The following is a 14,079-nucleotide window of genomic DNA, read 5'->3' on the forward strand; positions in this document are numbered from 1 at the left end:
TAGATGCATTGATGGCTGTTGTTCTAACTAGTCCAGGTAATACCTTGTGAGTCACAATGGCACCATCAAAGAGTGGGCCAAATAGTGGAACCTTATGTATGAAATAAGTAAAAAAAGAAAAGACAAAACATTAGATTGGTTAAGTTATAAATGGGATATACAAATCAAGGATATAATATTTTACTATACAATTTCTCTACCATATGAGAGGAGTAGTTTTTGAAATCTATAGATAACAGACCCTTTCTCCCAAAAAGGGGGTTGGGGCATACAGAATAGTATATATCAAAACAAAACTCAAATATTCTTACATCTGGTTTTGTAGAAATTTGAATCCTATAAAGCATATTTGGAATTGGATAGATGACAATTAGTACATCACAGAATTCGGTGGGAATAATGCCTCTTCTGTAGTCCCTTGTGTGCTCTGACCACACAATGTGTACTTCATCATTGCCTAAGTGACGAGTCTGAAATAAAGTATGATTTCTTTACCTGAACATAACGGAGAGAATTACTGAAAGCTTAGTCACAACTTTCCAAAAATAAGTACAATTTACATACAACTGCTTAGTGCCTTACCTTCTGCAGCATGCTCTGTTCAGTATGAGAGGGCATGCGGGTTGAGACATGATAAACGACTTCAGTCAAGGAGGTAGCAAAATAAGGAGCAGTTTCACCAGTTGATCCATTTCTCTGCAACCCTCCCATGAACCCAGTATGAGTTGCTAACTCCACTTCCCAACCTAATCCTCCAACAAATTCCTGAAAAAATAAAATAAAATAAAATAAAAATAAGTAGATAAAAATAAATAAATAAATAAAAAATAATAAAGTAAAATAAAAATGATAAGCATTATTATTTTATGGAATCATATTTCAACATCAACACAATGTTTTGATGGCTATGATGTCTGACCTCAAATCCTTCGGAGCCACCACTGTTACTCAGAATAGACAGTTTATCTTCTTGACCTTCAGCTATGTAGATCACAGCTACTTTGTGGGTTTCACGGCATTTCTGGAAGATTTTTACTCTGGTAAATCATCAAGACTAGGAAAGAATTACATTGGTACATCTACATTTGGGTCACCAACTAGCACTGAAACAACACCAGTGCAGAATTAACCTGAGAACAGACACCAAATGCCTTACCTGCAACCATCACACTGATACTGACCACAACATAACATACTCTCTTATACTCTTTCCACACAATACAACATTTTCAGTGAGTGACATGGGCTGAACAAATGACCATGTCCAGTTTCCTAGGGGCCATGGGTATCAGACAAGAGAGGTCCCAGGCAATGGAACATATAACCAACACATTTCAAGTCACACTGAAGAACATACATCATTCATTACAACAACACTGGTAAATAACCCCAACACATAATGAAACCCTTTTTTGTGACCAATGACATTTTAAGAGTTAATTGTGAATCTACAATACTAAGGAATCAAGTAATGGTATCTATATTACCTACAACTATATTTATTATTATTTCATAGCATACAACTGAAACTGATCCCAAGTAAAATCAATGAAAATATATTCACACCAAATATGAAGTAATGTTACAAACCTGATTATCTAGATTTTTCAACTCCCGTAATAACTTGTCATTTTTCTTCAGTGTGTAAATAGAATTTCTCTTTTCCCATGAAGCAAAACCCAGCTGGTCAAAGAGCAAACGACACTGCTGGTACACTGACCGGGGTTCCACTGGACTTGGACACTGCACATGAGGGCTGATCATGCTGTCCAAATGAAAATATATATAGAAATAAATTCAATACTTTCCAAAAAATGGGAATCATGCCATGTGTAAACATAATATTGGCTCATTGTCATTCCCTGTATTCTAGCTACAAATAACATCTGTTGAGTCTTAAATGCCTTCATATATATATATATATATATATATATATATATAAATATATATATATATATATATATATATATATATATATATATATATATATATATATATATATATATATACATGTACAGGGATGACCCATCATCCATGAGAAGCTGAGTGGGAGGAAAGGGTGGTGGAGGGGAGTGGAATGGGTGGGAGTAGATATGTGCCTTTGACTTGGCTACCTATCTTGTAAGGGGGAAAAAAGGCTCTTGGTATATAGATAGTTAGACAGACCTATTTCTTACCCTCTCACTTACCTGCTCAACAGTCACTCCAAAAGCAACCAATGTTTCATCCCATCCATCTCATTCTTGGGTTTCCAGTCAAGTTCACTCCATCCACCTCCACCTTCCACACATACTCTACAAATCTTCCTTCACTCATTCTTAAATGCGAAGACCATCACAGTATTTTGTTTTCAACCCCATATGCCAGGTCTCTTTCCACCCCCACTCTTTGCTTTGCATCATATCCCATTTTATCTATAACTCCCACAATCTTCTTGAACACTTCATCTCAAACATGTTTATGGTCTTCTTTTCTGCCTTCTTTAAATTTCAAGTCTCTGTCCCACATAGTTTCATGGGCAATCCCTCTGGTTCCTTTTTAGTGGAGGGGCTTGGCCATATAATTTTATTATAGGGTAGTTTATTGCGTAATGGTTGTCTGGGGGTAAGCAATGTCACTGATGATTTCTGGGGTGATCCTTCCATTAAGTGAGTTTGGGTGTTTTTTGCTGTTATTTTGTATCTATTGAGCTGGATTATTATCAAATCATCTTTGGCTTCTGCATGAGGGGATGGAGAGGGGGTCACCGATTTAATGAAGTGGGCTTGCTGTGGATGTGTTGTGTCTTGTGACACTGCTGACCCAGTGCAGTGAGCGAAATGCAGAGGCAACCCGTCATCCAGGAGGAGTCAAGAAATGACGTAAGGAAGGGGGTGGATGGGGGTGGAGTATGTGGGGATAGAATGGGTGGGAGTGGCTTTTATGGTTTTGTTTTTTTGGTTACCTCCCTTATAAGGGGGAAAAAGTCTTTGGTATATGTATGTATCTTTGGCTTCACAATGTTATTAATGTACACATGCTCCCTATGATCATCCACATAAACAATGGTGGAAGAGGAAAATGAGTGTTGTCTATCATTTTAGAAATATGTTACTTGTTGTGGTAACACAATTTGCTCCCCCACCTCATCAATGGTTTATATATATATATATATATATATATATATATATATATATATATATATATTATATATATATATATATATACATATGTATATATAATATATATATATACACATTATATATATGTATATATATATATATGTATATGTATATTATATATATATATATATATATATATATATATATAAAACTTGAATCTCACTACAGTAGAAAACATGGATTTCTGACATTCTTTATTCCTAAGTGGGACCTTTGTAGGGAAAAATTACTCATGACTTATAATAGGCTAGTATGATTTCCCCCCACCATAAATTTCAATACATCACTGGACCATTCTCTGTATGACAATACAAAATGAGCTCTACCCATTCTGGATAATGGTTGCAAGAGGTTACAGATTGGTGAAAAGTGACATGAACACTGTGTAATACATTCAAATTGCTCATTACCCTTGTAGAAGGGCTGGATGGCAGCCTGGATAGTAGCAAACTATATATATATATATATATATATATATATATATATATATATATATATATATGTATGTATGTATGTATATATATATATATATATATATATATATATAAGATAAATGTGGGTAAAAGTAAGGTGATGAGATGTACAAGGGGTGAAAGTGGCAGTACACTGGAAGTGAGCATTAAGGGAGAGCGACTGGAGGAAGTGGATAGTTTTAGATACTTGGGTGCAAATGTGGCAGGGAAAGGTGGAGTAAAAGTGGAGGTAGAATGTAGATTGAGAGAAGCGAGTAAATGCCTTGGTGGATTAAAGAGTGTAATGAGGAATAGACATTTGGGAATGGATGCTAAGAGGAGACTGTATGAAGGAGTGATTGTGCCAATAGCACTGTATGGGGCAGAAAGATGGAATTTAAGAGAAGAAGAGAGAAGGAGTTTGAATGTGTTTGAGATGAGGTGTCTGAGAAGTATGATGGGGGTTACTAGGCTAGATAGAGTGAGAAATGAGGAGGTGAGGAGGAGAACGGGGGTGGAAAGGGAGCTGGGAGATAGGGTTGATGAAAGAATATTAGGATGGTTTGGACACATGGAAAGAATGAGTGAAGAAAGACTAGTAAAAGAGGTGTGGAAGGCAGATGTGGAGGGAGTGAACATGAGGGGGCGTCCTAGGATGAGGTGGATGGATGGGGTGAGGGGGGCTTTGGGGAAGAGGGGAATGTCTGTTGAGGAAGGACGGGAGAGGACAGGAGACAGGGGTGAATGGAGAATGGTTGTATATGGATGATGTTGTGATAGCATGAGGTGGAATGGGCGGGTGGATGGGGGGTGAGGTAGTATGTGTGAGCAAAATTGACGCAGCCTGAAGGGATTTCTCCCCATCCTCTCATTTTATGCAATGGGGGGACGGAGAGGGGGGGTCGCCGATTTAATGAAGCGGCCTTGCTGTGGATGTGCTGTGTCTTGCGACACTGCCTCTGACCCAGGGCAGTGGACAAGGTGCAGGGATGACCCATCATTCAGGAGGTGCTAAGATAAGAGGGAGGGTGGAGGGGTGTGGAGTGTGTTCAGGGATGAAGTGGGTGGGAGTGATTTTGTGCCTTTTTCTTTTTGGCTACCCCCCTTGTAAGGGGGAAAAAGCCTTGGTATATGTATGTATATATATATACATATTACATATACATACATACATACACAAAAGACAGAAGAGATAAAGCCTGGAAGAGATGGGAAATGGAAAAAATACACCAAACTAAGAAATGAATATGTAAAAATATGTAGAGAAGAAAAAAGAAATTATGAAAAGGACATAATAGACAAATGTAAAGATCAACGGAAATTATTTTATAGATATGTAAATGGCAAACTAAAAAATAAACAGGAAATACTTAAATTACATCAAAGTAACAGAGAATACACAGAAGATATAGAAATGGCAGATATTATGAACAATCATTTCAAATCTCCATTCACTAAAGAGAAAAAAAAAATCTACAAAACTTTGATCAAAGAATTGAAATAAGATTTCCTCCAATGAAGAAATTAAATATTACTCAGAATGTAAGAAGGAATCAAATATTAAAGCTTGACGTTAACAAGTCACATGGCTCAGATGGAGTTGCAAACTGGATACTAAAGGAATGTATAGATGAACTAACAGGAAAAATATACAAAATAATTGAATGCTCACTCAAAGAAGGAAAACTACCAGGAGACTGGAAAAATCCCAATATAGTGCCAATATATAAGGGGGAAAATAAGGATGACCCAACAAATTATAGACCAGTGTCCCTAACAAGTACAATAGTTAAAATTTGTAAGAGAATCATCAAAGATAGATGGACAAAATATCTGGAGAAGAATAATATATTGAATCCAAGGCAATTTGGATTCAGACAGGGAAAATCATGTACCACTAATTTGATTTGTTTCTATTCAAGATTGATAGATATATTGCAAGAAAGGGATGGCTAGGCAGACTGTGCCTTCCTGGACCTACAAAGGGCATTTGATAAGGCACCACACAGAAAATTATTACATTATCTGGAAACAATAGGAAGCATACATGGAAAACTATTGAATTGGATGAAGGACATTCTACATGGAAGAAAAATGAGAGCAATTATCAAAGACAAATATTCAAAATGGGAAGAAATGAGTAGTGGCGTCCCACATGGGTCAGTACTAGTTCCAATAATGTTTGCTATATATGTGAATGACATGGACAAAAGTATTGAAAGTTACATGAACTGCTTTGTGGATGATGCAAAGTTATTAACCCCTTCCATACGGTGCCGCACATGTAGGCGTCATGGGGAGCGAGTGTATTCGCGAGGCTGCCATATCGGCGTCTTGATTATATTTATTGTAGTCGCCCCTGTGTTTTTACATTCTCTCAAATGTGCCCTGAATCCCATTCTCTGTGGTATTCAAAATTCGCGGGTGAAAGAGAGAACGATCGATATAAGCGGTGACTATATTTTATGATGCGAGTATTATTACGACATGTCGTACGGCTGGCATTGGCTGCTGCCACTGAGATCTAAGTCCATGACGCCTACGTGTGCGGCACCGTATGGAAGGGGTTAAAGAGAATAAACTCCGAAATAGACTGTGACTCATTACAGAGTAATCTGAACAAAGTCTTAGCATGAAGCAAGAGATGGGAGGTAGAATTCAACATCAAGAAGTGCAGTATAATTGAATTTGGGAAAAGCAAGAATAGAATATCAGGACAGTATAGAATTGATGGGAAAGAAGAAGAAGAAAAAAAAAAAAAAAAAAAAATTCTGAAAGGGATCTAGGAGTAATCATCACTAAGACATGTCACCAGATAAACATATAAATAAAATAGTCAGAGAAACATACAATTTGTTGAGATCAATAAAGGTGGCCTTTAAATACCTGGATAAGGAAATGATTAAGAACATATTACAAACACTGATAAGGCCAAAACTAGAATATGTAGCGCTGATATGGTCACCCAGTACAAAAGAAAAATATAAGAAAATTAGAAAGAATACAAAGAGCAATGACAAAGATGGCCCCAACACTTTTAAACCTGACATATGAACAAAGACTGGCTGAACTGGAACGGCTGACCCTGGAACAAAGAAGAGAATGAGGGGGCCTACTAACCATCTACAGAATTATGAAAGGAAAAGAATGCCTCAATAGAGAGGACTTATTAAAGTGAGACAGAAGAAAAACAAGAGGACATGCAATGAAACTCAAAAAGTATAACTACAGAAGAGACCTGAAAAAGAAAGGCTTCCCACACAGAGTGATATATATATGGAACAAATTGGATGAAAAAATAGTGTGTGCAAACACAATACAAGAATTTAAGAACAAACTTGATCTTGCGAGTTACAAAAACGGGTCACCACGAGCATAGCTCTCCTTCCCATATAATACAACTAGGTAAATATACCAAAGGTTCTTTTCCCCCTTACACAGGAGGTAGCCAAAAGACAAGGCATAGAAACCATTCCCACCTATTCCATCTGCTACATACTCCACTCCCTTCTCCCCTCTTCCCTTTCTTTCTCTCTCTCTCTATATATATATTATATATATTAATGTACTGTATTTTTCGGACCATAAGGCGCTTCGTACCATAAGGCGCACCCGTAATTTGCTATTCCCCGTCCTTACATAAGGCGCACCTGGTCTCGTCATCGGATAATCATGCATATGTGAGTGCATTCAGAACTGAACATTTTCGTTGTTGAATGAGAAAAATTGGTTGGGATTTAGCAAAATTACAAAAAAAAATTATATATTTTTTATTTTGGTCAGTGAAATCAGACCACCTCCATGGACGGTCTGCCCTGCCAATACCCCTAAAAAACAACATAAACACGTTACAGGAATTGTGGGGAATAAAACCAACATTAGCAGTTTTATTCCTGGAATTCTCTATTCACTTAAAAACACAAGATTACAAATGAAGGTAATTTTTAGTTTCGACCATGGGCGCAATAGAAAATTATTAACTTTTTGAAAATTATAATGTATCAACGTAATATGCAATTTTGTGAGCGGAAATAAAAAAAAGGTGCGATAACTGATTTCGTAAGTAACGAAGTCGTGTCGGATGAATGGTACGCCATGTTTGTTATGATAGATGCCGACGTCTAAGAAATGAAAGGGTGATAAATTCGTCTAACCTAACCTAACCTGTTTAATAAATCATTACCTGCAAATTAAATGCCATCCAGCTCGTCCTCGTTGTCGTCATCGTGAGAGACGTTGGCGTCCCGATCCTATGCTACCGACTTCATTCATTAGCATATTTGTTTGTAGCAAGGAATTTTTCATTTTCATTTCCGCCCACAAAATTGCATATTACGTTGATACATTTAATTTACAAAATTAATAATTAATTTTATATTGCCATATTGCGCCCATGGTCGAAACTAAAAAAATACCTAAATGACTACAGTCTGAGTGGAGCAAGACTAGACCAATGCAAAATGGCTGTTTGTGTTGTGGACGCTATCATATCATAGCCATGATAGCGTGAATGAATGCGGTGGCATGGACTCGAAAACTGTCGAAGTTTTCGCAATTTTCTTGTCAAGATACACCCATCTTGGTTATAACTTGGTTGTAACTTTTGCTAGGTCTATGCACTGTCGCTGTCGGCAGGCTAGCTATGAAACGTGTCAAAATAATTCGTCACTGTCCGAGGCATTTTTTTGCACTGAAGCCACACATAAGGCGCACCTCATGATAAGGCGCACCACCCGATTTTGGCCGATTTTAAGGATTTTGCCCGCGCCTTATGGTCCAAAAAATACAGTATATATGTTTTCTCTCTCTCTCTCTATATATATATATATAAATAGAGAGTACATACATACATATACATATACCAAAGGCTTTTTTCCCCCTTACATGGGGGGTAGCCAAAAAGAAAAAGGTACAAAAACCACTCTCACCCAATCCATCCCCTACATATTCCACTCCCTTCCACCCTCCTCCCTCCCTCTCATCTCGGCACCTCCTGGATGACGGGTCATCCCTGCACCCTGTCAACTGCCTTGGTCAGAAACAGTGTCGCAAGACACAGCACATCCACAGCAAGGCCGTTTCATTAATTCAGCAAACCCCCCCCCCTCTCCGTCCCCTCGTGCAGAAAAGGAGAAGAGTGAAAACAAATAAACTGCAGCATAAACTAACTTTGTATCACAGGTGTGCCTTGCTAAAAAGTCCGTCTCCATGTTGCGTTGGTTAAGAATTGTTGTGATTGTGTCGTGCTCTGCCTCTATAGGCAAAGCTAGTGGAGGGCCAGTAGACTCGTTCAATGCACGTCCAAACTGCTCTAACACTTCTGGACTAGTGTGACCAACATAACTGAGCAACTGTGAGGTGAGACAAAACTTGATATCTTATACTATATACTAAAAATGTTCCATATCTGTTAAGTATATTAATAATGGATACAAGATGTTTGAGGCTTATTATGGCATTCTAAATCAAGTTTCTATTGAATAGTTTACAATAATTATACAACAGTCATCAATCTCACATCATCCAGATTGTCAAGGTCATCAGCCGAGTCTTCATGTGTGGGGAGAACTCCTGGCAGACGGTGGCGTAGTGTATGTCTTGGAGGGGAAGTCACAAGAATGGAAGAAGACATAACATCATCTCGACTCCCACCTAGCCCTCCTGCTGCTCCAACAAGAGGACCCATGCCCATATGCTGCCCAAAACCTTGGAATGCAATCCCTGCACCAAAGTGTGATGCAGCAGTGTGAGGTGGAGGGACATCCAAGTTTGGGTCATGGGGAAGATCCATTGGAGGCGAGTAGAGAAGGGAAGCATCCCATGAAAACTTTCCTGACAAGTCACGCATTATAAGACGTACCTGAAAAAAGTGGTAAAGCAAACAGTCAATCACAGAAGAGCATTTACAATACATAGAACATATAGATTATTTTTTCAAAATAATTCTACCAAAAACAATAATAATAATGATTGCTGCCTTGAATTTCACCAAATGGAAAACCCATAGCCTCATAGCAGCTGGCAAATCCTCAAACCCTCACACAGACCTCTCCGAGAAGAAACCTTGGACATTTGTGGTGTACTGGTGTATTTACCTAGTTGTATCTTATGGGAAGGGGAGCTATGCTCGTGGTATCCTGTCTTTGTATTTTGCAGTGTCTCATTTCCTCTTAAATTCGTGTATAGTTTTAGCACCCACTATTGTTTTATCCTGTCTGTTCCAGATATCAACCACTCTGTGTGGAAACCTTTTTTTTTTTCAGGTCTTTTCTATAACTATCCTTTTTGAATTTCTTTTCATGTCCCCTTGTATTTCTCTTATCCCAATCTAGTAACTCCTCTCTATCAAGGACTTCTATGCCTTTCATGATTCTGTAAATGGTCAGCAGGTTGCCTCTTTCTCTCCTATGTTCCAAAGTTGGTAATTTCAATTTATCAAGTCTCTCTTCATATGACAGGTTTGAATGTATTGGGGCAATTTTCATGGCTGCTCTCTGGATTTGTTCAATTTTCTTTATATTCTTTTTTTGGTACTGGGTGACCATAGTGTTGCAGCATACTCTAGTTTAGTCCTTATTAGTGTGACTGATATTTTTTTTAACCATTTCTTTGTCTAGGTAGGTAAACCCCACTTTTATTAATCTTAGCTTCTTGTCCACTGCCCTGGGTCAGAAGCAGTGTCGCAAGACACAGCACATCCACAGCAAGGCCGCTTCATCAATTTGGCAACCCCCCTCTCTGTCCCCTCATGCAGAAAAGAAGATAAGGAGAAATCCCTTTGGGCTGCATCAATTTATTTCTCATACATACTCCCTCATCCCCCTTCCCCCACCCACTCCACCTCATGCATCACAGCACCATCCATACACAACCATTCTCCATTTACCTGTATCTTCTGTCCTCTTCCGTCCTTCCTCAACAGTCATTCCCCTCTTTCCCAATGCCCCTTTTACCCCATCCATCTCATCCTAGGATGCCCCCTCATGTTTACTCCTTCCACACCTCTTTTATTAATCTTTCTTCACTCATCAACCCATTTTTTTAGACAAACATTAAACAAAATCACTAGCCAGTCCACCATCACTGTACCTCCCTTCTTAGACACTTTGAATGACACCCATCTAACCCAGGTGCCTTACCTGTTCTCATTATTTTAATAACTGTTTTCACCTCATCTTTTCTTATTTCTCCTCCATTTTCCTCATTCATCACTGTCATTTTCTTAGCACCTCCCATTATAACTACCTTCCCCTCACTATCCTCCTTCACATTAAGCAACTCCCTAAAATACTCTGCACATATTTCTCTTACTGCTGTCTCTTCCATTATCATCTCTCCATCTGCACCTCTTACCTTTTCTTCTCTACTTGATTCACTTCCCCTTCCTCTCTTAATTTCCTTCCAAAAATTATTTCTATCATTTTTTTTTCTTCAAAAATTTCTGTCATACATTTCACTTATGCTCTCCTTTTTACCTCCTTTATTTTATGTTTTACTTCTCTTTTCTTTGTACCTCTCATATGATTCTCTCGTATTATTTTGTAACCAATCTGTAAATGCTCATTTCTTCTCTTCTACAACCTTCTTTGTTTCATCATCCCACCACTCACTACCCTTCCATTTCCTCCCATCCTCCTTGTTCCACACACCATTTTTGAACACCTTGTGACTCCCTCCTTGAAACATTCCCATTCTTCCTCCACTCTTAGTTCTTCACTACCTCCCACTGTTCTCTCAGCTTCTTCTTGTACTCCTTCTCCTTTTCTTTCTCATTTAAGCAGTGTACTCTAAGCACCTCCTTACATTCTGTCCTTTTCCTCTTTCTTCATCTATCCTCCACTCTCAACTTACCTTCCACCAAAAAATTATGATACCCCCACTCTCTCTTCAAAGAACATGTACATTCAAAACTCTTTCTACTCTTCTCATGGTTACCACTATATAGTCCATTAAAGCCCTATCTACCACCCTTCCATCCACCACCTTCTCCCATGTGTACTTATGCTTGACTTTCTTCCTAAACACTGTGTTAGATATCATCAGCTCTCTTTCTAGACACATCTCCACTATCAACTCTCTACTACAATTTTTTCTTGACACTACACTTTCCAAGCATTCCGTCTATTGATTCATCTCTTACCCTAGCAATGAGATCTCCAAATAGCACTACACTGACATTTCTTCCTAAACCCTCTATGCACTTGTTTAAATCTATCCAAAAAGCCTCCCTTTCTTCTATACTCTTCTCACTACCAGGCTCATATGCACTTACAAAGGCCCACATCTCCCCAGTTTCACCCTTATCCACTCCACCACATGCTTACCTATCTCTTCACTTACTGGTATAACCACCCCATTCTCTCCCTTGTCCTCTCTTCACTCTCGACACCTTCCCAATTCCACTCTCAAACTCAAACTTGCCCCTCCCTTTCAACTTGGTTTCACTCAATGCTAATACACCCTTCTTTCTTCTCACAAACATACTGCCTATCCCTTCCCTTTTGCTCCTGTCTGTACCATCATCCACACACATTAAAAGACCCAAACCTTAGGGTACTGGTTGGAAAACTCCTCCTAGACCCTCTTAAGTATTTGCTTTTTGTAGGAATGTCCCTTTTGGGGCTACAGAGTAGGATGCCTAGTCCTATCCCAGTCTCGTTTTTGTTGCCTTTTATGACTCATGTGGGAACACTTGGTGGCAGTATTCAAAATATGCATTATGAAAAATAAACTTTGAAATAAAAATTGTAACCCCATACTCTTTATAGTGGATATCCAAACATCCAACTTTTCTGGTTATCTGACCTAACTTAGCTCCCACAAAGGTTGAATATCAGGAATTTGGCTGTACTCTGCTCCACAATAGGTATACTTTCATGTATATTTATAAAATATCTAAGCTTGTGTACACAATGATTTTACACATGTGTTACAAAATTTAACCACTATTGGGACATCATGTAAGATTTCTAGTTGGAATTTACCTCTGAATTTGGAGTTTTGAATCCAGCAGTAGCAGCACCACCAGGCACCTGTAAGGCAGGAAGCTGAACAAGGGAAAATAGGCAAGACTGGTTCATAGCAAAGAGCTGGATGTGGGGTGACATGAACACCTCAGAGGAGAGCTCATCCCCAACCAGGCCTGGAACATCGTCTCCTTCAACTACCAATGATGACAGTCGCTGGGCTCCAACTCCAAGTGGAAAATGCCATAGATGATTCACAATGTGGCTTGTTACCTGAAGGAAAAATGGATGTTTAGTTCTAGTTATTTCACAAAGTTCCACCATGCATGATATAAAACTTACAGATAATACTGTCTACTTACTGCACGAGCTGCTAGTCGAAGAGTTGAGGCACAGGTATTTGCAAATGACCGCCTCTTAAGAGTGTCACTTTTGCTTGCTGTTTCACTTCTACTGATGTCTTCACGAACATTGGGGTCAAAATCAGGAACTTCAACACTAGGAGATTTTGTCATTACAGTCTTTGTACCACTAGCAACTGGGTTCAGCACCTGGGAAATATAGAGTTATTTCATTAAAAGAAATAATAAAACTTAACTGTTGCCTCTATTTTCATTAACTGGAAACACAAGAATATACAAGAAAAGAGAGGAGAAAAAAAAAAAAATCTTTGAGATGAAATAATGGATGTTTCTAGCTGGTATTCGAAATGGATAATTAGTGGGGGAGAAAAAGGTGAAGAAAATGAAGATGACACCTTAACAGTGGAAGAGAAGTGTTTAAATTACTTGTGAGATTGAAAGTGAGAAAGACCTCAGCCCTTTAGGGATCTCAAACTGAATACTGAAGAGTAATAAAGTACATCAACTGATAGCATGTTCAATGGGAGAGAAGGTGCAATTGGGACTTGAAATCTGCAAATGTGGTACTCATATTCAAAGGCGGAAACAAGGAGGTATTGCTAAATTATAAACCAGTGTCCTTCACCAATATGAAATCCAATTTTTGTTAAAAATCGTAAAAGATAGATGGATGAAATATTCAGAGGAAAAAGGAATCTTGGCTGACTACCTATCTAGATATAGAAAAGTGAAGTCTTGCATAACCAACCTGTTTCTATTTGTGAGTGATTTATGCACGGTATGAGAGAGAGGAATGGGTGGACTGTATATAAATTTGGAAAAGGGATTTGACAAAATGCCACATGGAAATTGGAAAATGTAGGTCTTAGAGGAAATACTCTGAAATGGGTAAAAGACTAAGTGATGGGTATATGAAAACAGTAACGAGATATGAAAATTCAGACTGGAGTGGAGTGACTAGTGGGGTACCACACCATGGGGCTCGGTTCTAGTACCAGAAATGTTCCTATTATATAAATATGACATGATGATGGGAATAGATAGCTGTGCAAATTTATTCACTGATTATGCAAAGACCATGAACTGGAAGTGAAAAATGAAGAGGATTGCAAACTGCTTTAGGAAGACCAAGATAGTT

General features: G+C 38.4%; 1 protein-coding gene across 4 annotated transcripts in view; it reads right to left on the reverse strand.

Moving 5' to 3' along the window:
- Positions 1-14,079, reverse strand: part of LOC143025511 (ral GTPase-activating protein subunit alpha-2) — a 148,020-nt gene that overhangs the window by 17,615 nt on the left and 116,326 nt on the right. For all 4 annotated transcript variants that reach the window (XM_076185291.1, XM_076185289.1, XM_076185290.1 and 1 more), the window contains 9 exons: positions 12,942-13,130; positions 12,598-12,852; positions 9,132-9,473; positions 8,783-8,964; positions 1,591-1,765; positions 920-1,021; positions 583-765; positions 312-470; positions 1-91 (listed from right to left, as the gene is read on the reverse strand). The exon at positions 1-91 is cut by the window's left edge and continues 37 nt beyond it. In XM_076185291.1, coding sequence (XP_076041406.1) covers positions 1-91; positions 312-470; positions 583-765; positions 920-1,021; positions 1,591-1,765; positions 8,783-8,964; positions 9,132-9,473; positions 12,598-12,852; positions 12,942-13,130 — 1,678 coding nt within the window. The remainder of the gene's footprint in view (positions 92-311; positions 471-582; positions 766-919; positions 1,022-1,590; positions 1,766-8,782; positions 8,965-9,131; positions 9,474-12,597; positions 12,853-12,941; positions 13,131-14,079) is intronic.

Source organism: Oratosquilla oratoria, chromosome 5 (assembly GCF_046742065.1).
Source record: "Oratosquilla oratoria isolate Oo_2021 chromosome 5, ASM4674206v1, whole genome shotgun sequence".
NCBI lineage: Eukaryota > Metazoa > Arthropoda > Malacostraca > Stomatopoda > Squillidae > Oratosquilla > Oratosquilla oratoria.